The sequence below is a fragment of the Tursiops truncatus genome, chromosome 2 (genome assembly GCF_011762595.2).
Source record: "Tursiops truncatus isolate mTurTru1 chromosome 2, mTurTru1.mat.Y, whole genome shotgun sequence".
NCBI classification, from domain to species: Eukaryota; Metazoa; Chordata; class Mammalia; order Artiodactyla; family Delphinidae; genus Tursiops; species Tursiops truncatus.
Genome location: NC_047035.1, coordinates 91439949 through 91461151, shown reverse-complemented (window position 1 = coordinate 91461151; position 21203 = coordinate 91439949). Strand labels below are relative to the sequence as shown.

Genomic DNA, 21203 nt, shown 5'->3' with positions numbered 1-21203 from the left:
GGCAGTCTCTCTCCTCAAGGAACAGTTAATAGGCACACTGGAAAAAGCAACATACCAGAGTTGGGTATGTTACCTGTTGGGTGGTGGGATACAGACTCCGGGTAAAAATGAGGGGTTCTGACATAGGGCAAATCAGCCTGAAGGTGAGCCTAGAAGTGGACCTGGACCTTGACAGTGAATTACCAAATCAGTATTTGTGGAGCCTCCTGTCTCCATTTCTCAGTGGTGGCCGTTCTGGGGTGTTTTCCTTTACAGTCAAGACTCCCTTTAGCCGGATAACATAAGAAAGGATCACATGCACAGGCAGCTAAAAGCTCTTCCAGTATCACTAAGAGGTAGTTTGAGATAAGTAAGTGGTCTCTGAGGTCCCTGAAGCCTAAAAACCGGGTGTCCTGAGTCCCAAATGGTCCCACGCTCCTCTAGTTTAGCAGTCCAGAGGGGCAGTTAAGTCCCGCGTAAAGTGCAGAGTGGTTATGGGCACTTGCTCCTGAGAATCTCCACCTGGCCTCAGCATCCAAATCAGCCAGCTCTGGCTCGTTTACTGCCAGCTCACGCCGCCTGCGGTCACTCCGCCCACTGCCCCCCTCGGTCTCCTCCCCCTTCTTTCCCTTTTGCGCACCGCCATTTCCGCCTACGGCGTTCTCCTATTTGGGCCCTCCTCGGCTTCCGTTCCAGATGATCCCTCCGCGAGGCTGCCGCCGCCTCCTCCTCCCGAAGCTGGAGCCACCTCCTCGGCCAGTGGCGTAGCCGGACTCTGTGTCGGGGCCAGATAGATAGGGGCGGAGGTCTGGAGCCCGGTCTCGACCCGAGCGGGGGGCCATGGAGAAAGCGGCCCGAGGCGCTCTCGACACCGACTAACGCGGGCCCGTTGCGGCTGCAGGCGCCATGGACCGAGCCCCCGCAGACCAGGTACGCGGGTTTGGGCCGGGCTGGCCGGGCCGGGAGCTGGGGGTCGCTGCTTCCTCCCGGGCGGGCCCTGGTCTCCGAGCGTGGGCCCGAACGGCCGAAGCCTTCGGGTTTTTGCTGGCGCAGACCTCCTTTCCCCGGGAGCCTGGCGGCGCCCCACTCTCCTGCATTGTTCCAGCTGCTGTCTCGAGCTTGGGGGCTTTTCCAGCCCCGTTCCCCCCGGGCTGGGGACTCGCTTTTGCTCTTCCTCCCTGGCTTGGTGAAAGGGGCCAGAAGACTCCCAAGTTGTCCGTGCTCTCCCGAGAGAGGGTTTATAACTTCCAGAGAATACCACCTCCCCCCCTTCCCTTCCCTTCAGTTCTGGAATGTGTTTTCAAGGTGGAAAGGCTTTTGAAGGTTTCTCACTTAGAAAAACTGTCAGAGAATGTGTGATAACTACAGACGAAGGCGGGGGGAGGTTTATGGGCTTTTTTAAGATCTACGTTTCCTCGAGCGAAGCATTGTTTTTGCAGTGGTTTTAGGGAGGTCTTCCCTTTTAGATATGAAATACTACGGTTTCCCTTTGCCCTTCTAGCCAACTATTTCGCAAAAATAAGTGTTTTTAAAAAGTCGATGTTATATTTTAAAGGTGTAGGACCGAAGCGCGAATTCATTTCCGAGCCCGTTTTCATATTCACAAAGCAGTCCCATTAGTGTTTTCAGTTGCATCAAATTATTGATTATCGAAGCCAGTAGGTGCTGGGAGGCTGGGATGGTAGTAGTGTTAAAAAAATAATTTAAAATAATAGTTTTCTTCCCCCACAGAAGTTTCGGTATTTTCCATCCCGAGACCTGTGTGAAACGATTTAATTCGATGAAATCTAAGTTTACTCACTCTCCATTCCCCTCTTCAGTTGAAGGCCTTGCCCAGTGATGAACTAGGCAAATAGATGAAGGAAAAAGAGAGACTAGGGATTTGCCTAATTACTTTACAAATGGATAATTAACACCTGAATAATGAGACAAGATTTCCCAAATTCCTGTATCTGTAGCTAGTGAGAGCCAGTTCTGATTTTAAATCGGGCTCTTTTAGCAGGCAAAGAGCAGCCTCCTGGTTGTGTGTGTGTGTGTATTTTTATTTTTACAAAATCTTTATTTAAAAAAAAGCTTTATGTGAATATGCCTCTGAAAACACAAATGAGTTTTATGAAACAATGTGTATTTACCGAAGCAAAATTGATTGGGGCCCCTTGGCAAATACATACAGGCTTTCCTGTGACCCCGGGTATTTTATATACACCCTATATCCAATTTAATGAAAAACAATTTTTCAAGGTATCTATCAAAAGTGTCTGAGATTTGAAAGCCTGACAAGTGAATAGGAAATTTTCTTGATTTTTTTGTATGTGTGTCACTAATGAAAGGGTTAAACATTTTGGTCGTTCTCTGTGATGACAGAACTGTAACTAGTAATGCTGCCATATGTATACTTATGGTTCCCTTCATCCCAGAGGAAATGTAATGAACTATTTAGATGGTAACCCTTAGCATAGTTATTTGTGTGTGATTATCTTAACAGCAAGTGCTATGAGCAAATTATTTAGAGAGCCTCTTCATCTTTCATCCTGTATCTTTCCAAAGTCCACAACCTATTAAAATCTTGTAGAAATTTAAGGTTCAGAGAAAAATCATAAATGTAGGTTTTCCGTTGAAGAGTTTTTCTTTTTTTTTCCCTCCAATACCTCTTGCCTCTTCCCTTAGCCTAACCTTAAATGAGAGAATAATTTGAATCAATCCCCCTTTCCCCCCACATGCTCACAGGAAGCTGAGACCCCAGGAAGTGATGCCTGGTTCGTGCTGTAGGCAGTTAATTCAGGGATCCATGGATGACCTGGAAGGAGTCTTCTTCGTTTTAATTAGCACTTTTCTGGGGCAAGACTCCATTATTTTCATCATATGCTCATATTCATCATTGAAAAAAGGCACAGAATCATTCATTTCATGATAGATTAGGGGCTAGAACTGAGATTTGTCCACTTTGTGGGTGGAGTTCTTGATTGTTTTCACTATACCACTGAGTAATGCCATGGCTTTTCCAAGTTATTTGGAATGTACTTTTATATTTTTAATAACGAAGTGAATTTAATAGGTAAAAGTCATTAAAAACAGATGCCATATGTGCTGAATTCCCATTTTTTCTCACAAAACATTTTTTTTTTCATTTTAAACCATTGTTGGTTTATATTTAGAATTTCTGGGAATGTCTACAGCATTAAAACTTATTATATTGTAGTGGTTAGCAATTCACAGAAGTTTGATTTTTAAAAAATAGTACTAATACACACTTTCTGCATTTTGTCTTAATCTAAGCGAAATCCTTGTAGTATTGCACAAGTGTAACTTAAGAAAAAACTCGGCATGTTTTGCCTGAAGGCATTCATGTTGCTGTTGTTGAATTACCCCTTTTTAAAAAAAAATATAAAATCTTTGTATAAAAGGATAAATTGTGTGTGCGTTGATCGAGATTTTAAAAAATAAGTTACTGGGAATACATGCTAGCTGATAGTCTTAATTGTAGTAATGACTATTTGAAAGCATGTTATAACCAGAAGGGAGTCTCAGGAGTATTCTCTTTTACCAAGACTATATTAAATCAAAACAAGTAGCTTAATTTTAATTGCCAGAGTTAGTTCTAAGAACTACTTGGTATTGTGCCTTTTTGTTGTTTTTGTTCTTAAGGGAAAAAAAGCTGGTATAAAGGGATGTGAAGCATAAATCATGGAGTTCATTTTGTTTATAAAGTCTTAGTGTTTCTATTTTTAGTAAATTTAGGACAGTGTTTTGAGATTTTTTTTTTAATAAACAATAACCTTAGAAGTAACAGAACACTTCAGGTTTACTATCTCATTTGTATTATCAAATAATTTAAACATTGGCTTGATATTTAGTACATTAACGTTAGATAAGTTCTTTTAAAATAATTTACAAAATTATTGATCACTGATGTCTTTAATTCTTAGAAAAGCAAATGTGTAATAAATGCATATGGCTTCATGCAAAGTGCTGATTACCAATAAAGATATAAAATTATTCGGTTTATAATTTTTTTCTTTAAATAATTTATAAACTTCAAATAATATCAGCACTGCAAACTGAATATATTCTAGATAAGTTACTCTAAAATGTTTATTATTCAGCAGTACTTACAGTTAGCTTTTATAGATCTAAGTAAATGTCTTAACAAATTTTAAAAATAATATTTTTGTAATTAAAAAGAAGGTAAATAATGCTCATTTACTGAAAATACCATTTGGAAATTTTAAAAGGCATTTTTCCCTAAGCTTTTAAGTCAAAGAGGAAATATAAAGTAGAATTTTAGATTTTTGAAAAAGTAATAAAATATTACACATGACAATGTATGGGATGTGGCTGAAGCTTACTCTGAGGCAAATGCATAGTCATAAATGTTTTCATTATTCAACATTTTAAAAGGAAATTAAAAATTAAGCATCCAAGGCAAGAAGTTTGGGGGTAAACCCTTCAAAGAAAGAGAGTAAAAAAAAGGAAAAGCAGGAATTAATTAATTAGATATTCCAAAAACTAGTATTAAATTTAGAAAGTTGGATGTTAGAAAAGTACCACCAGACTTTAACAGGATTAAATGTGGTCTATTTTAAAAAAAGGGGGAAAATGTATGGATAGGAAGGCAAATGGTCAGAGTCTAAGGTAAACGGTTTTTTTGTTTTTTCACTATTTTCTAAAGTCTTGGCAGAACTCATATGTATAACTACTGTGATTTGTTTTGGCAAGTGGTTTACTTTCAGTATAAAACATTCCAACCAGAAAACAATAAAGCCAGCAGGTATCTCTGAAGCATTTTTTCCTTCAGAAGACATTTTATCTTTGGCCATGATATGTAAAATAATGTTTGATATATCATATTTACCTTAACATAGGAAGAATGTGGAGGGTTTCCATGGTCATATTTTTTCTCTAGGTGTGTAGTACATACTGACATTTCACTGTGGGAGCGTGCTGTATTATGTTCTACTTCAGTTTTGATTTCAAGTGAGTGTCTTTTTTCTGTTGCTTAATTTGGGAAAATTATTCGCACTCTTCTGAATGTTCTGTCTCAGAGGAGTTTAGTATGCATTTTCTGTTGATGTGTGCTTTGTAGTAATGTTTGCTCATTTTCCCTAAACCAGCCTCGTGTGGTTCTCTCTTCAGAACATGAACTCAATGCATGTTTGTTGAATTATATATAGGCTCTCAGTGATCTGAATGCGTTTGTTCAATAAACTTTTAAATAAGGTTTTTATAGTTTTTTGTTCTGATAAATTCTTGGGTTTTCTAGATTATTCACATCAAAGAAATTTTATTGATGTTTGTTTTACTATATGCAGAATTTTAAATGAATGTGAAACAGCTTGTTTTGTTTTTTCAAATACAGGTTTCTGGGATTATGATTTTTCATTAATTTGGAAAATTCTGAAATAATTTCTGAAAGAGAAAGATAATTTTATTGTGTAGTTTTTTTTGAACAGAGAAGTACAGGAATAGATTTTGTTCTGTGTTTAGACTTCTTTCATATTTATATTTTATTTAAGGAGACAAAAATTTGCTATAAAATTTTTGATTTCTAAAAACCAGATCATGGCAAAAGTAGAGAGACTAAACAGAAATTCAGACTGAGGCATATCATTGTATGAAGTAACTAGTCTAATTTTTCCATAACATTTTGTTGTCCACTATGTTAAAACATTTTTTCCTTTGATCTCTATGCTAATATAATTGAAATATTGCCAGAATTTGTTGCTTGCTTAACATATTGTCTCTATGGGCTTTATTATATGGAATTTAAAAAATAGTTTGGGATCTTTACATTACTTTTCAGGCCTGAGAACAACTGAGGCTGCATTTTGATGTATGACACTGAAGGCCCCAAAGTCACAATAAACAACTTATAAAACCATACGGAGTTGTAACTATAGGAGAAAGTTTGCCAGTCTGTTCCTACTAGTGACATCTTCTGTTTGTGCAGCTGTTGACTACAGCAGCTTCTCTTTTTTGCTAAAAACAAAGGATCGTTTCAGTGTTTGTGAGTTTTATTGTTGAATGCCAATATCTAGAATTGCACTTAGAATAGAAACCAATACAGACTTTAATTTTTAAGGACATATACTGTGTATATGTGCAGATATTAGTTATAAATTATGCATGACACTTTGAATAGTGGGTTGCCTAAATTCATAAAACATATAGAGTACAAATGAGACTAGGCATAAAAAATTTGTGGCACTCTCTCCCCTCCCCTCCGCGCCACCTGGCTTGCGGGATCTTTGTTCCCTGACCAGGGATGGAACCTGTGCCCCCTGCAGTGGAAGTGGAGTCCTAACCATTGGACTGCCAGGGAATTCCCTGCACCTTTTGACTTGGGCAAGAATTTGAATTTGTTGTTACCAAAGTAATTTATGAGTTGGTATTACTTGGGGGGATCAGGAAAAGTTATTTTTAAATTATTTCTTTATATTAGTATTATTCCTTTTTTTCATATTGGGCTGAGAATTTAATATAACTGCATACCTTGCATTAAAAAAAAATCCTGGTGTCTTCTAGTCCAGATTTATAAAACTGTTCAGGTTCTCATATGTTCAAAGGTTGATATTTTATACCTTATGTAAATAAGTTTTGAATCATGTTGACTATCACAGTGACAATCACTGACTTACACTGTTAACATTTGTTTTTGCCTCTTGTGTTGAAATTCAAGAAACCAACTCCAGTTCACAGATATTTGTGAGTTCAATGACGTTATCAACTTCAGATTTGGTTAGTAGTACAGAAGTAGGCTTCAAAGTTAAATCAGGTGGGGAGGAAGGATATTGAATTGATACTGCTATATAGTTCAGATTTCTTCCCCCAGACACATATTACTGAATATTTACAGTGGACTCTTTGGAGAACAGTTTTTCTGAAAAAGGCTCTATATTTAGCATATCAAGTCTTTTCTTTAGATTTTCTTGGATTTGCTACTGATTACTTTTGTGAGAAACATGCATGAAATTTATTCTGAGAAATATGCCTTGATGGGAGTTTCTACTGAATGCCACTCTGGTGGGGAAAAAGTTCTGGTTAGGGCTATTGCTTTCAGGTAGTTGATTTGAGTTGTTGAAAAATTGGATTGCATTCCACTTACTGGTTTTGCTAAGAAGTGTTTAATATCTTTTTAGATTGTAATGTTTGTGGTTTTTAACATTCTGCTTTTACAGAATGTGCCTATAGATTATTTCTTTGTATAATTAAATTTTAAAAATTTGTTGTTAAATATAACAAATATAGAAAGAAAACTGCATAAAACCAGTGTACAGCTAAATGAATTATTGGATGAATACCTCGTATCACCCAAGTTAGGATATAGAACTTTGCCAGGTACCCCAGAAACCGTACAGGTGCCTCTTCCCAATCACAGCTTCCTCTTTCCTAAGAGTAATTCCTATCCTAATTTTCATGGCTCTTATTTACTTTTCTTTATAGTTTTGTCACCAACTTGTGCATCCTTAGTATTGTAGTTTATTATGTCTGTTAAACCTCTATAGATTTATAAGGAGAGATACAAAATAAACTAAAATGGAGTACGTAGACTGGATTACTTTAGTTTACTCGGCTTGTCTTCTGGGAAGCTGAAGTACTCATTTTTTCCCCAGTTTAACTGTGAGGCAAAAGTTTTTCTCCCTTATTTTTTTTTTCATTTATTGTAGACATTTTCCTTCCTTTTAATTTAACCATACTAATCTAATTTCCTGAAGTGGACAGAAATAGACTATTTTTTAGACTATTCAAACAAATATAAAGTATCCTTCAGAACTCTGTTGAGTAATTTTTTTTCCCCTAACAAAATTAGTTAAAAACACATTGTTTTGTCTGAAGAGCTAGTTTGTTTTTTTTACTACCAGCTTTATTTTTGGACTGTGAGGTACAATTTCCTTGTATTCTTGATTGTTTTAACAGCTTTGGTTATGTAAGGAATGACTTCATTGAAATCTAGTAACCTTTGATAACTTTTCTCCTATTTGATGGCTTTGTTTAAATAACGTAATCATATTTAATTATTTTAATTTGACCTTGCTATTCCTTTGAATATCTTGTGACATTAGAGACCTAATTACTGTTTGTAAAGACTGTCTCTTTTATTGTTAAATTGTGAATTTGTATTATTTAAATTTTTGTTCGTTTGTTAGTAATGTGTTTCACTTTCTCTTTGAAGAATGTCAAGCTGTCAGCTGAGGTAGAACCATTTATTCCCCAGAAGAAGAATCCTGATACATTTATGATCCCTATGGCACTCCCAAATGATAACGGCAGTGTTTCTGGTGTAGAACCAACTCCAATTCCCAGCTACCTGATTACTTGTTATCCATTTGTTCAGGAAAACCAGTCCAATAGGTAATTTGTTTACTATTATTTTCTTTTGGTGGGGGAAGAAAGGGGTAGGGAAATATAGAAGTTGGCAAAGGATACTTCTTAATTTTTTCTTTTGTAACTTTTAAACATTAACCATTTCTCTGTTTTCTAAGAGGAGTAAATAAAACCAAATGATGTAGAAATTTAAAAATTGTTAACATGGATTATTGTTATTTTCTCATTCTTTCTAAGAGAAAATGGAGTTCTTTGTATGTGTCTCCTATGATAAGTCATTGAAATTTGTTTGAAATAAATTGACTCAAAGGGAGAAATGAATTATTCAGAAAGAGGGGTGAACAAAAATCCTTTTTTGAGGATAGGCATCTAATCATAATTGCCAAGACAGTCTGGCATAAGAAGAATATATCAAGGGGTAGCCCTTAACTTTGAAGCTTTTGTGTCTAGGTAGCATATATGTGTTTAGACTCTGATTGTAGTTTAAATTTAGCTTCTGTGCTGTAGTCACAGGGTGATGTAGCAAAATGCTTACAGTTTAGATAATGTGTGACCTAGTGTTTAGGGTGTACCTTGTGATAGTCATGATAGCCTTTCTAACCCTGCTTAGACTGTCTGAATGATTAGCATTTCATTGGTGTCGTTCATTTTATTGCTGTATAAAAGTACTTTCAGCCTCTTTCAAGTTATATCACACAAAAAATTGTACTTCTCCAGCACTCTGGGATAAATGGATGAGGGGACTAGGCTCTAGCCTTTGCCCAGCCACCCCTGAGGGCTAAGGCAATCAATATTTCTACACGTCTATAACCATTGTGGCACACTAGTGTGCCCAGGCACATTCTTTGAGAAATTCTGGTTGTATGAGATAACGGATCACTAAATTACTGTCTCAGATATTAAATATTCAAGTTAATAGTCTAAAACTCTTAATAGTTTTGGGCATTAGGCAAACAGTAGAAGCTAAAGGAGTCTTCTCAATTGAGTCAAGTTAACATTATATTAAAAATCTTTGACCTGTATTGGATTATGTTTGAAGTGATTTGTAAACTAGATTAAAAATACTATTCTGTATTTGACAAAGTGGCCAAGTGTACAGTATGATAAATTTAATTTTTCTTACCTTACCAAATAATCTTTGAGAATTCATGAGTAAGCCAGCCATCAGATTATTTGAAAATATTTTTAGAATTGTGGCAGGGAGTATTTTTCCCTTTTGCTTTGTCATGGAATAGTGAGGAAAAGCTCTGTACTCCAGCCCCCTATGACCCCTCATTTGTCAACAGCAACTGCCTGCAAGGAGAATTGCTGAGACAGGAAGGACTGGTGCTTTATAGGAAGGGATTGCACTAGGAGAACTCTAATGCTGGAGATAGATGGTAGTGAACAAGCTTGCCTTTTTCTTCTCTTCTTTCCCTTGGACCTGGTGCCTGCTTCCATTGCCAAGGAGGGGAGCCAGGGAAAGAGCTGGACTTGGCCAGGTGGTTAGGGGAGTATGGTAGAGGAGTAGGAGGCTGTGGGCCTGAGCTAAAGAATGGGAGGTGGAAGAATCAAACACCCGTTGTAAAGATCACCTTACACAATGATCACCTTACCCTGCTTTTTGCAGAAGACTGTCACAGTTGTTACCTTTGGATGGGAACTTTGGACTGCCTTTAGTGGCAGATTCAGCAACTAGGTGTTTTAACTTTTAAGCAGAAATACCTTGAGGAGGTTGAGGGGAGAGTTACAAATGAGAAAGGTCCGTACCAAAATTTTTAAATTTTGGAATGCAGTAAGCTATCAGGTTGAATTCCTTTTTACTGTCAATTAAATTGTTATTACATGTACATAAAAATCTCTAGTTATAGCAAGGAAATTTATAAAACGGTAATTTTATCTCTTTCAGAATTACTATGAGGCTACTATTTTGTACTGTTTTTTCTTTTATTAAAACACGTTGAGATTTTGTTTTAGCATTACTTTTAGACATACATGTCAATAGATTTTTTTCTTTTTTGATTTGATTTTACAGACAGTTTCCATTATATAACAATGATATACGATGGCAACAGCCTAATCCAAACCCTGCTGGACCATACCTTGCTTACCCCATTATATCTGCTCAGCCACCTGTTTCTACAGAGTATACATATTATCAGCTGATGCCAGCACCATGTGCCCAAGTTATGGGTTTCTATCATCCTTTTCCTGCACCTTACTCCAACACTTTTCAGGCTGCAAATACTGTCAATACTATAACTGCAGAATGCACTGAGCGTCCAAATCAGCTTGGACAGGTCTTCCCGTTATCTGGTCATCGAAACAGAAACAGTAATAGAGGACCAGTGGTACCAAAAGTAAGTGACTGAATTTGATTGGCTTTTGTGTTTGATATTTCTCTTGTTAGTAATAGTATAAGTAATTTGCTACTTGTATTGATTAGCCTTTAATCCTGAATTTACCTTTTAGAAAACAGTCAATGGTGTTAGCATTTATAAAATAATCTTTTTTCCATTAGTTTTGGTCCTCATTCTTAAATGGTGATATGATTTACAGTCATCTTCCACTTCCTTCAGAGAGTTTACATAAGCATAATGCACAGATATTTCCAAAGTATTTTAATTTAGTGATAAAAATTGCATAGTGACACCAGTTTTAATAAGTGATTAGTTTGGGTCCTTTGCTAGCAGTGTTGAGTGGATAATGCACATCAAGACATTTCAGTCTTCAGAAATAAGCAGGAGATATTATGGAAAAGAACATTTGTCTCTTCAACTTCATTGTTTCTGTTCTGTCAATTTTTAGTGGGAATAGCACTTTGTTATTCAAGGGATGCTTTATTATGTGAATACAAGGTCTCCCAGGGCTAAAGAAAATTAAAGATAAATGTGGGAAATGACCTTTTGTCAGCACCAGCCTTTGACTAAATTAAAAAAAAAAGACACAAAGGCCTTGAAATCACAGGAGGATTAATCTAGGTGACTGTTTCTTAACTAAAAGGTTACTTTTCTATTGAGGCCATGATATCAAAGCACATAAGAAGAAAAACCATGTTTCTTTTCAGCACTTTTGAGCTAATAGAAGGCAGAGGGATTAGATGCATTTTATGACTGTTATTGTCAAGGAGTTGATGCTTTCCTAGATTCCATTAGCCTAGCCTCTTTGGTGAAAAGTCTTTGCTATCTTCTGGCATACTTTTAACAGATTAAAATACAAACAAGCATTAGAAGTTGCTTTGAAAAGCATTTTAGTCTTTGTTCATGGAAACATTCTGGATCAAGGGAAATCCTTTTGGGACCTCTGAGAATGAAAAGAAGACAATAGTATATAACTTTCAGAGTTTGAAGTAACATGATTTCTCAGAGTGCATTTCCAGCACTTGAATCTAAGAAGTTAAATTTGGAATTGTATAAATTACTATTAAGTGATGAATACCCATATTTTTAAAAATGAAGGAAAGGATCAGCTTTTTAATATTTTCTTTTTAAACTCTCAAGCAGAAATTTCTTTTGTAATTCATTGCTAAAATTTCTCTTTTGGATAAATTACCATCCTTTTTATTACCCTTTTAAATAAAAATTTGCAACCCCTAATTTGACATGATTATACTCTTATTGTTTATTAGATATTGATTGAGAAAACTAAAAATGCAAATGACAAAATGAATTTATATTTTATTATAGTAATATTAATGGTTATTTGAAAGTAGTATATAAATGTGTGTATGATACATTATTTACCCTGTTATCATTGGCTGCAGATAATTTCATGAAATCCTAACACAGTAACCCTGTTTCCTCATGGGTTGGGAGTCACTAATTTGTAGCCTACATTTAAGTATCTTTTATAAAGGTTGTGTATTTTATAATGTTTAGTACATTGAATAAGATCTTAAGTTTTGTTTTTTTTTTTTTTACTTCAATCAGCAACAGCTTTTACAACAGCACATAAAAAGCAAAAGGCCACTGGTGAAAAATGTAGCTACTCAGAAAGAGACAAATGCAGCAGGTCCTGATAACCGATCAAAAATTGTGCTACTGGTAGACGCTTCACAACAAACTGGTAAGGCAAGATTTCTTACATATATACGTTATAGGTTTTAAAAAAAATTATTTTATTGAGGGAATTCCCTGGTGGTCCAGTGGTTAGGGTTCCACGCTTCCACTTCAGGGGGCATGGGTTTGATCCCTGGTTGGGGATCCCGCATGCTACATGGCAAGGCCAAAAAAAAAAAAAAATTATTTTACTGAAGTATAGTTGATTTACAATGTTGTGTTAATTTCTGCTGTGCAGCAAAGTGATTCAGTTATATATACATATACATCCTTTTTTGTTTTCTTTTCCATTATGGTTTATCGCAGGATACTGAATATAGTTTCTTGTGCTGTACAGTAGGACCTTGTTGTTTATCCATTCTATATATAATAGCTTGCATCTGCTAATCCCAAACTCTCCCCATCCATCCCTCCTGCATCCCCCTTTCCCCTTGGCAACCACAAGTCTGTTCTCTATGTCTGTATACATCACTGATTTTCATCTGTTGTCATGCATTGACTTTATAATTGTGGACTCTACCACTTTTTTTTTTTTGTATTTCGGCCATGCTGCAAAGCAAGCAGGATGGTTCCCCCACCAGGGATCGAACCCGGGCCTCCACAGTGAAAGCTCCAAATCCTAACCAGTAGGCCACAAGGGAACTCCATGGACTCTGCCACTTCTTAGGATTCTAGGCTTTCATCCGTTTATCCTGCCACTTTGTGAAATTCTCACAGTCCATGTCCTTAATGTTCTTTCAACTTGCATGCTGGCTTATATACAATTTTGGGCAGGGTTCGATGTTTCCTTATCCCCTTACAGTAGTGGAGCAGTTCAGAAGTCAGAGATGGAATTTTGTAGATATTATAGAAATTTGAGGGACTCATTTTGGTAGAAATCAGAATTGTACGTGTTTTATAACTAGATTAAAATCCTTTTTAGAACATCCTAACATCCTATAATATCTTTATAGAAGAAGTTTTCTGCACCGTATTTTAGTGTAGATCTGAACCACATGTATGAGTGATACCTATATATATCCTCAAATAAGTAAATATTTTGGACTAGTTGGATATCATTTTGTCAAAAGTGTTTTAGAGGACTGTATAAGCATTAAATTAAAAAGCTTTACCCTGGTAATAGATAGGAATTAATAAATAGTCTTAAAATATTCTTGCTATTTTCCAGTTTATATTGTGAAATTTCATTTTGTATCTCAGGTCTCAGCCTAATAGCTGTAGAGTAGATGGCCGTCTTCTACTCTACACCCATTGTGATTAAGGAAATCCTTATTAATGATCCAAGGCTAGGAATTAGATCTGTTCAAAGGCATATTTGCTTTTTACCCCCTATAGTTTTCACAAAAATGCTGTCTGGCTTAAAATGAATTAGGTGGCACATACATTCTTTCATTTGGACTGTACCTTTTCTGTTGGACGTCTATTCAGTTTCCTTTTACAATTGCTTAGGTCTGTTGGGGCAAGAAAGGATTTGGGAATCAGTTAAAAAACAATCTTGCTGATAGTGCAGTCATTGTGTGATTTGTAGGGCATAAAGCGATGAGATTAACAGACTGACAAATGGTTGGAGTGGCTATGGAAAAGAGTCACAAGGTAATATATGACAAAATTTTCTATGTTTTGGTTGTTCCTAGACATAGTGACCCATTTCTACATGCTTTGAACCCTGGAACTGCTTTAAAAATTTACCCTAACATCTTTGGTTTGCTCATTAAGTGTCCACAAAGACAGCCTTCTGAAGCACAAGAATTAGAAAGTGAAAAGATGAAGATATAATTTGAGTAGAAGATTATACCTTCTATCAGTATTCTTATTCTTTAGTTTGTTTTTAAGTTATCAGGATTAATTGGTATCAACTATAGGTAGAATGAAAATTTTAAAGGAATTTGTAACAATTTTTTACTCTTGAACACAAGCTCATATTATTTAAGAGTTTAGTAACATGGCTAGATATAAGATAATATACAAAAATTAATTCCATTTCAGTGTGCTGCCAACAAACAAAATTTAAGAAAAGATATTATTTACAGTAGCAACAAAAATACAGTTTCTGGCATAAACCTGACGAAAGATAATAAGACATTGTTGCAGAAAACTGTAACTTTATTATAGGACATTTAAAAAAATAAATAGCATGCTCATTCAGGACAATTTGATGTTGCAAATGGCATTTTTCCCCTAAGTTAGTCTATAGATTCAATGCAGTTCTAATCAAAATTCCTATGGTGGGCTTCCCTGCTGGTGCAGTGGTTAAGAATCCGCCTGCCAATGCAGGGGACACAGGTTCAAGCCCTGGTCCAGGAAGATCCCACATGCCACGGAGCAACTAAGCCCGTGTGCCACAACTACTGAGCCTGCGCTGTAGAGCCCGTGAGCCGCAACTACTGAGCCCTCGCGCCGCAACTGCTGAAGCCAGCGCGCCTAGGGCCCATGCTCTGCAATGAGAGAAGTCACCGCTGTGAGAAGCCCGTGCACTACAACGAAGAGCAGCCCCTGCTCACCACAACTAGAGAAAGCCTACACACAACAATGAAGACCCAATGCAGCCAAAAATAAAATAAATAAATTTACTAAAAAAAAAAAATTCCAGTGGGGAGTTTTTTGGAACTTGGCAAACTAATTCTAAAATAAAGGAGCACTGGCCAAGACATCCCTGGAAAATAACTTTTCCTCTAGATATCAAGACCTATTAAGCCATTTTATTTTTTATAGGCTTATACAAAAATATAGTAAAACTCAGTATGTGAAAATCAAACAGAACAGAGAGCCCAGAAACACATATAAGGAAAATGACAAAGATAGCATCACAGACCCCTAACATATACATCATGCAAATCTATTCCAGATGGATTAAGGGCTTAAATGGGAAAACCACATGTAGTAGAAAATATAGCACATATCTTTATGATTGCATGGAGAGAACTATTTCTAAAATTAAGAATTTCTGTTTATCAAGCGTGAGTGAAAGAACAAGGCACAATCTTGGAAAAGATTTTCACCATGCATGTAACTGACAAAGGATTAGTGTGAGGACATATAAAGAATTCATAGGAATCAATGAGAAAATGATCCCACCTTGTGCTCAGGGCCCCTGGAATGCAGTGCTGCCAAGGGGCTGAAACAGTTTGGTAGAGCTATAGGAATATTTGGACCCAGTTGTCCTACTCAGGTGAATGTATCCAAGTGGAATCTCCCCCTAGAAAGAAAAGGAACTGTTTGATTAAAGGTGTGTACACTGCAGCAGCACCAAAAAAAAAAACCACTGAAAACTTCTCAATGTCCAGTAACGGGCAACAAGTCAAAAGAAGTCTCCAGGACATCCACTCAGTGGAGTAATTTGGGGCCTTCATATATTATAATTAATGAAGAACATAATATTAAACAGTGCAACTCAAAAATTATATTGGTTCTGTATAAAAATTATATATGGAAAAAATTGTGTATGTGAAAAAAGTCTTGTGGAAAAAGGAATATTTGTGATAGGTTAGGAGATTGTAAGAGGTTTTTTAACGTCTTGTAATTACAATTTGTGAAATACAAAAATGAGAAACAGGCAACTTAGAAAAATAGGCAGAAGTCAAACAAACCAAAAGTAAAATTAACACGTATTTTACAGAAAGGAAAATGTGAGTGGCTAAAACCATGAGAAAAGATTCTCAATCTCGTTATTAAGCAGAAAAATGCAAATTAAAACCCACAATGAGCCATCTTTTTATACCCAACAATTGGCAAAAATTATAGCCTAGAGGACAGTGTCAAGTATTTGGTGAATATGTGCATCAGTGGGGATATATATATCCTGCTGTTAGAGTGTAAACTGTTTTAACCACCTTCGAAAATGATTTGGCATTACCAAGCAAAGTTGAATATTATGTGTATCCCCTAAGGCCTAGCAGTAATAATCTTAGAGAAACTTCACGTGCACACACACACACTTATATGTCTGTATAAGAATGTTTACAGCAGTATTGTTGTTAATAGCAAAACCCCAAAACAACCCAGGTGTCCCATCAGTGGTACAAAGGATAAATGCATTTTGGTATATTCATACACAGACAATTTAGATTCCAGTGACCTTAATGAATTACAGCCACATGCATCAGAATCTCAAAACCAGTCACTGTTTGGAGGAGGAGGTAGCAGCAGGGAGAAGCAAGTCATAGAAGAATATGGACAGTATGATTTCATTTTAATAAAGCTAAAACTGCAGAAGTATATGATTTATGTTTTTGGAATACAAAAATCCTTGGTAAATCTAGTTTAAAAAGTGAAGGAATGGTAAACACAATTCAGAATAGTGGCGACCTCTGAGGGAGAAAGAGAATGCAGTGGTGGAGCAGGCATGCAGTGGACTTCAAAGGATTGGCGATGTTCTATTTCTTAAAATAGGTAATGGTGGTTTGTTTTAATTATTCTGTAATATTAATTATGCAAATATTTTAGTTATACAAATATTCTCTTTTCATACTAAACACATTTTATAAACCAACTTCTCAGGAACAGCTTACCTTTTGATGATCTTTTCAAAAGTTTTCACCTGTTTTCTCTGTTTACGAAGTTAGGTATCTTTGTTTTCTTACAATTTTAATGATAACAAGAATTGATCAACTTGTCCTCAAAAAGAGTTGTCACACTTTCCTTGCCTTACAGATTTCCCATCAGACATCGCTAACAAATCTCTCTCAGAGAGCTCTGCCACGATGCTCTGGAAGGCCAAAGGCAGGAGGAGAAGAGCATCCCACCCTACTGCTGAATCCTCTAGTGAGCAGGGGGCTAGTGAAGCTGACATTGACAGTGATAGTGGCTACTGCAGTCCCAAACACAGCAACAACCAACCTGCAGCTGGGGCTTTGAGAAATCCTGATTCTAGCACCATCAGTGTATGTGGCATTACTTTGATTTCCTCATCAGTCATCTGTGTCAGTATTATCTTTGTGTCCTCTGCTAAAGCTGAAGTATCTATTTTCATGAACAATTCCTATAATAATAGGATGGTTAAAAATGTATTTTGTATGTTTTATTATTAATATAAGAATACTCATTTATGCAGAAGTATTTTTTCGAAGATTATAATAAGCATGCTTCACACTAGATGGAATTATGAAATGTTTTGCAAGGTATATGGTGTTTACTCTTAAGCGGAAAATAATTGTCTTTTTTGTTTCTATTTTTAGCATGTGGAATCATCTATATGTGCAGGTACTTACTTTCTGCATAGTGTTTTTGCTATACTTTCTTCTTTGTCCATGTCACAGCTTTGTTTTTAAGCATGAAGCTTGCTGATGCTGCAGAAAATTAGAAATCTTCCAAGGAAATTCAAGTTAATTTGAAAGTATAGTTTTGTTGATGAAATTGAGAAAATTCTAGCTAGAGGTATTCTGAAAGATGACAACTTGTATTACTAAGAACTGGAATACCACTTAAAGTTTATGGAAAAATTTTCAGTATTACATTTATAGTGACTGAGTTTCAGTATGTGAAGTTAGGGGGCCCTTTAGGTTTTGACATCTTTATATTTTAAAATCTCATTTATTACAGGTGGTGTAAATTGGTCCAGTGTAACTTGCCAGGCAACTCAGAAAAAACCTTGGATGGAAAAAAATCAGACATTTTCTAGAGGTGGAAGGCAGGCTGAACAAAGAAATAATTCACAGGTAATTTGGATTAGGTTGGAGAAATTTGAGTAGTGTGAGATGCATTATTATAAATGGTATAGTGGTTTTGAAGGGCAGTGTCCTTAATTTTTGGTGATACATATTGTGGTGTTTAAAATAACATGATATCTGTAACTTTTAAATGGCTTAGCCAATAAAATTATTATTTAAATAATGAAACAAAATGGCAAGATGTTGAATGTAGGTGGGATGTATATTGTACCATTTTCTACTTTTCTATATTTAAGAAATATATTTGTATATTTTATAATTTTAAAAAAGAATATTCTCCAGTCCTGCTTCATTTTCTGTGACTGTTTCTTATCCATATAAAAAATTTAAAGCATTTTAATACCTTAAATACTGATTCTTTGAACTTTAGGACTGTAGCCTTGTCCACGTGTCTTCAGTTGACTATAAACACCACAAGCCATACTCGGTGCTTGTTGCAGTACCATAGTGATGGCTGCCTCTGCCATAATGTGGCCAGACGGGGCAGCTTCCTGGTCTTGGGGAGCAAGACCTAGCTGCAGTACAGCAGAGCGAGTTATATACTGCTACGAACTTCCAATAATTGTCTTCCTGTGTTGGTTGTCTGTGAAATCAGGGAGGTGTTGATTGGTCAGTATTTTTCCTTTTTAATTTTTAGATAGAGTTCCTGGATTCCTTAAATCTAGTTAAGGAATTAAAGTTACCATATGAATAGATCTGGATGAACTGAAGTAAGAGTAAGTGACTAATGGATTGAGGAAACCGAATACTTGCTGGTATGCCTTTGCTTCCCTGAAATGAAGTACTTCAGACGTACCCTAATGTTAATTAGGCTGTCGGGAAAGCAAGTAGAATAATGCCCTCTTCCCTAGGGTTATTGCAAAAATGAGTCATTGTTGTTTGTGGCAGGCTTGTGAGGCAGTCTAGCTTTATTTGATTAAAAACAAAAGAGCTAAAACAAGACTTGTTCGTATAGATTAGATAAACAAAATCTACGGAATGTTTGGTTAAGGACTGAAATTTTATATTGAAATCGTAACTGCTAGACCTGCCAAGTTTGCAGTCTCATTATTGGTACTTTTGGTATCAGTAGCCCACTAGAGAGGAAATAATACTGATACAGAAAAACATTTTATCTCTGCCTCAAAACTGATGCGGAATGGTGAAAAAACACAAAACTTTCAATTATAGAAACGCATAAACGTTTGTTTATTTTGTCTCCTTTCATTCCAAAAGAACTGGAGCCAGATGTTGAACAATGTATGTGTTTTCTTTTCTACTTCTGAGGCTTTGTTATACTTTTCTTAAGTGTGTAGCTTGATTTTTGATATGCAGAACCTTTTTTTTCTTTTAAGTCAAAATATTTTCCCCCTTTGCAATTTCTGATTGTTTTTAGGCTTAAAAAGTCTTTTAGAAATCTAGTAAATATTCACTTGTATTTTCTGCTTCTTTTTTATAGGGTAATGTTTTCAAAACTTTTTTATCTGAGGTTTTTTTTTGATGCATGGTACAACATAATGAGGTCGATTTTCACAGTAAACCAGTTGTCTTAACATTGTAATCCATTATTTTTTCTGATTTGTGCTGCCCTTTTAGTCATTTGCTAATTTCTTATGTCTTGGGTCCTGTTTCTGGGCTTTTTTGTTCCATTTTTCAGATTTTTGCACCTGTACCATGCTGCTTTAACTACTGTACAATGCAGTGATTTTAATGTTTTTACCAGTGTTTCAACATTTGAAACAGCAGATTTTTTCTATACTGTGATGTACCCTTAATTGTAAATGAGGGACAGAATGTAAAAACGGCTTTATTTTGTGAATAGGTTGAAAAATAAAGTATATGAAAAAGGTTATACAATGAACAATCTCATTTTTACCGTCTCCACTTGTCTTCTTCTCTTCCCTATATCTGTGTATTTTCCCAGAGTTTTTTTTTTTTAACAACTCCTAATGTTGTATGGATATATCCTTGTTAATTTCTGAAGTCCTGTCGTTGGACACTTGAATTATTTGTAAACTACTGCTGTTAATAGATGTGCTGCAGTATTAATTAGAAATCTGTGTGTATAGCAATAGAATAAATTCCTAGATAAGGTATTGCTGAGTGAAAAGATAAAGTCATTTCTGTTATTTGGTAAATAACACCAGATTGTACCATTTTGCATTCTCACCGATAATGTGGAGGGTGCTTATTTCCAAGTAGCCTCAGTAATCATGTGTTTTCAAGATTTTGGATTTGTGCCAGTGAGGGAGGAATAGTGTATTAAAGTAGTTGAGTATCTTTCCATATGTTTAAGGGCCGTCTGTACTTTTCTGTGAACTTGTCATACTCTTTGACCATGTTTAGTATCTTGATCTATTTCTCTGTTTTTGTACATTAAAAAATTTTTTTTAATTTAGAAATTTTTATTTTTCTTGGGCCGTGTGCCTTGTGGGAGTCTCGTTCCCTGACCAGGAATTGAAGACAAGCCCCCTGCAGTGGAAGTGCGAGTCCTAACCACTGGGCCGCCAGAGAATTCCCTGTGTACATTTTTAAATCAATTTGATCAAGCTCTTATCAAATTTTTTTAATTTCTGGGAGCCGGTAGTCTGTAATATGAGTTGAAAATATTTTGCTAGATTTTCATTTTTGACTTTGCTTATTATTATTGCCATATACAAGTTTCTTTTAAATAGCATTAAGAAGTTTATTTTTATAAAGGATTTTGCCTGTTTTCCTCCAATGTGTTTATGCTCTTGTGTTTTTTTTACATTTAAATCTTTATTCCATTTAGAGTTTGTCTTGGTGGGTGTTGTGAGATATGGGTCCTATTTTGTATTTTTCAAGTGGCTACCTAAATCTCCCAGCACCATCTATTGACAAGTCCATTACTTCACCTATTTGAGATAACTACCGTTATCACCTATTAAATTTCCATATATATTGAAATCTGTTTCCAGATTTTCTGTTTTGTTCCATTGGTTTTTAAACTAATCTATCAACTTAGGGAGAATGGATTGCCTTTATGATATGGCATCTTTCTAGAAAAAAAAAGTCTTCCTGCTTTTTTTTTTTTTCTTTAATTTTTTGGCCGTGCAGTGCGTCATGCAGGATCTTAGTTCCCAGACCAGGGATTGAACCCAGGGCCCTTGCATTGGAAGCGAGGAGTCTTAACCACTGGACCGCCAGGGAAGTCCCCTGTCTTCTTATTTTTGAGTTACCTTTTTGTGTTCTTCAGAAG

The 21203-nt window shown here is 35.9% G+C and overlaps 1 protein-coding gene across 1 annotated transcript in view; it reads left to right on the top strand.

Moving 5' to 3' along the window:
- The first annotated feature begins 682 nt into the window (after positions 1-682).
- Positions 683-21203, top strand: part of SECISBP2L (SECIS binding protein 2 like) — a 62303-nt gene continuing 41782 nt past the window's right edge. The window contains exons 1-7 of the mRNA XM_019929168.2: positions 683-909; positions 8150-8328; positions 10316-10640; positions 12210-12345; positions 16989-17218; positions 17513-17537; positions 17877-17992. Coding sequence (XP_019784727.1) covers positions 886-909; positions 8150-8328; positions 10316-10640; positions 12210-12345; positions 16989-17218; positions 17513-17537; positions 17877-17992 — 1035 coding nt within the window. The 5' untranslated portion in view covers positions 683-885. The remainder of the gene's footprint in view (positions 910-8149; positions 8329-10315; positions 10641-12209; positions 12346-16988; positions 17219-17512; positions 17538-17876; positions 17993-21203) is intronic.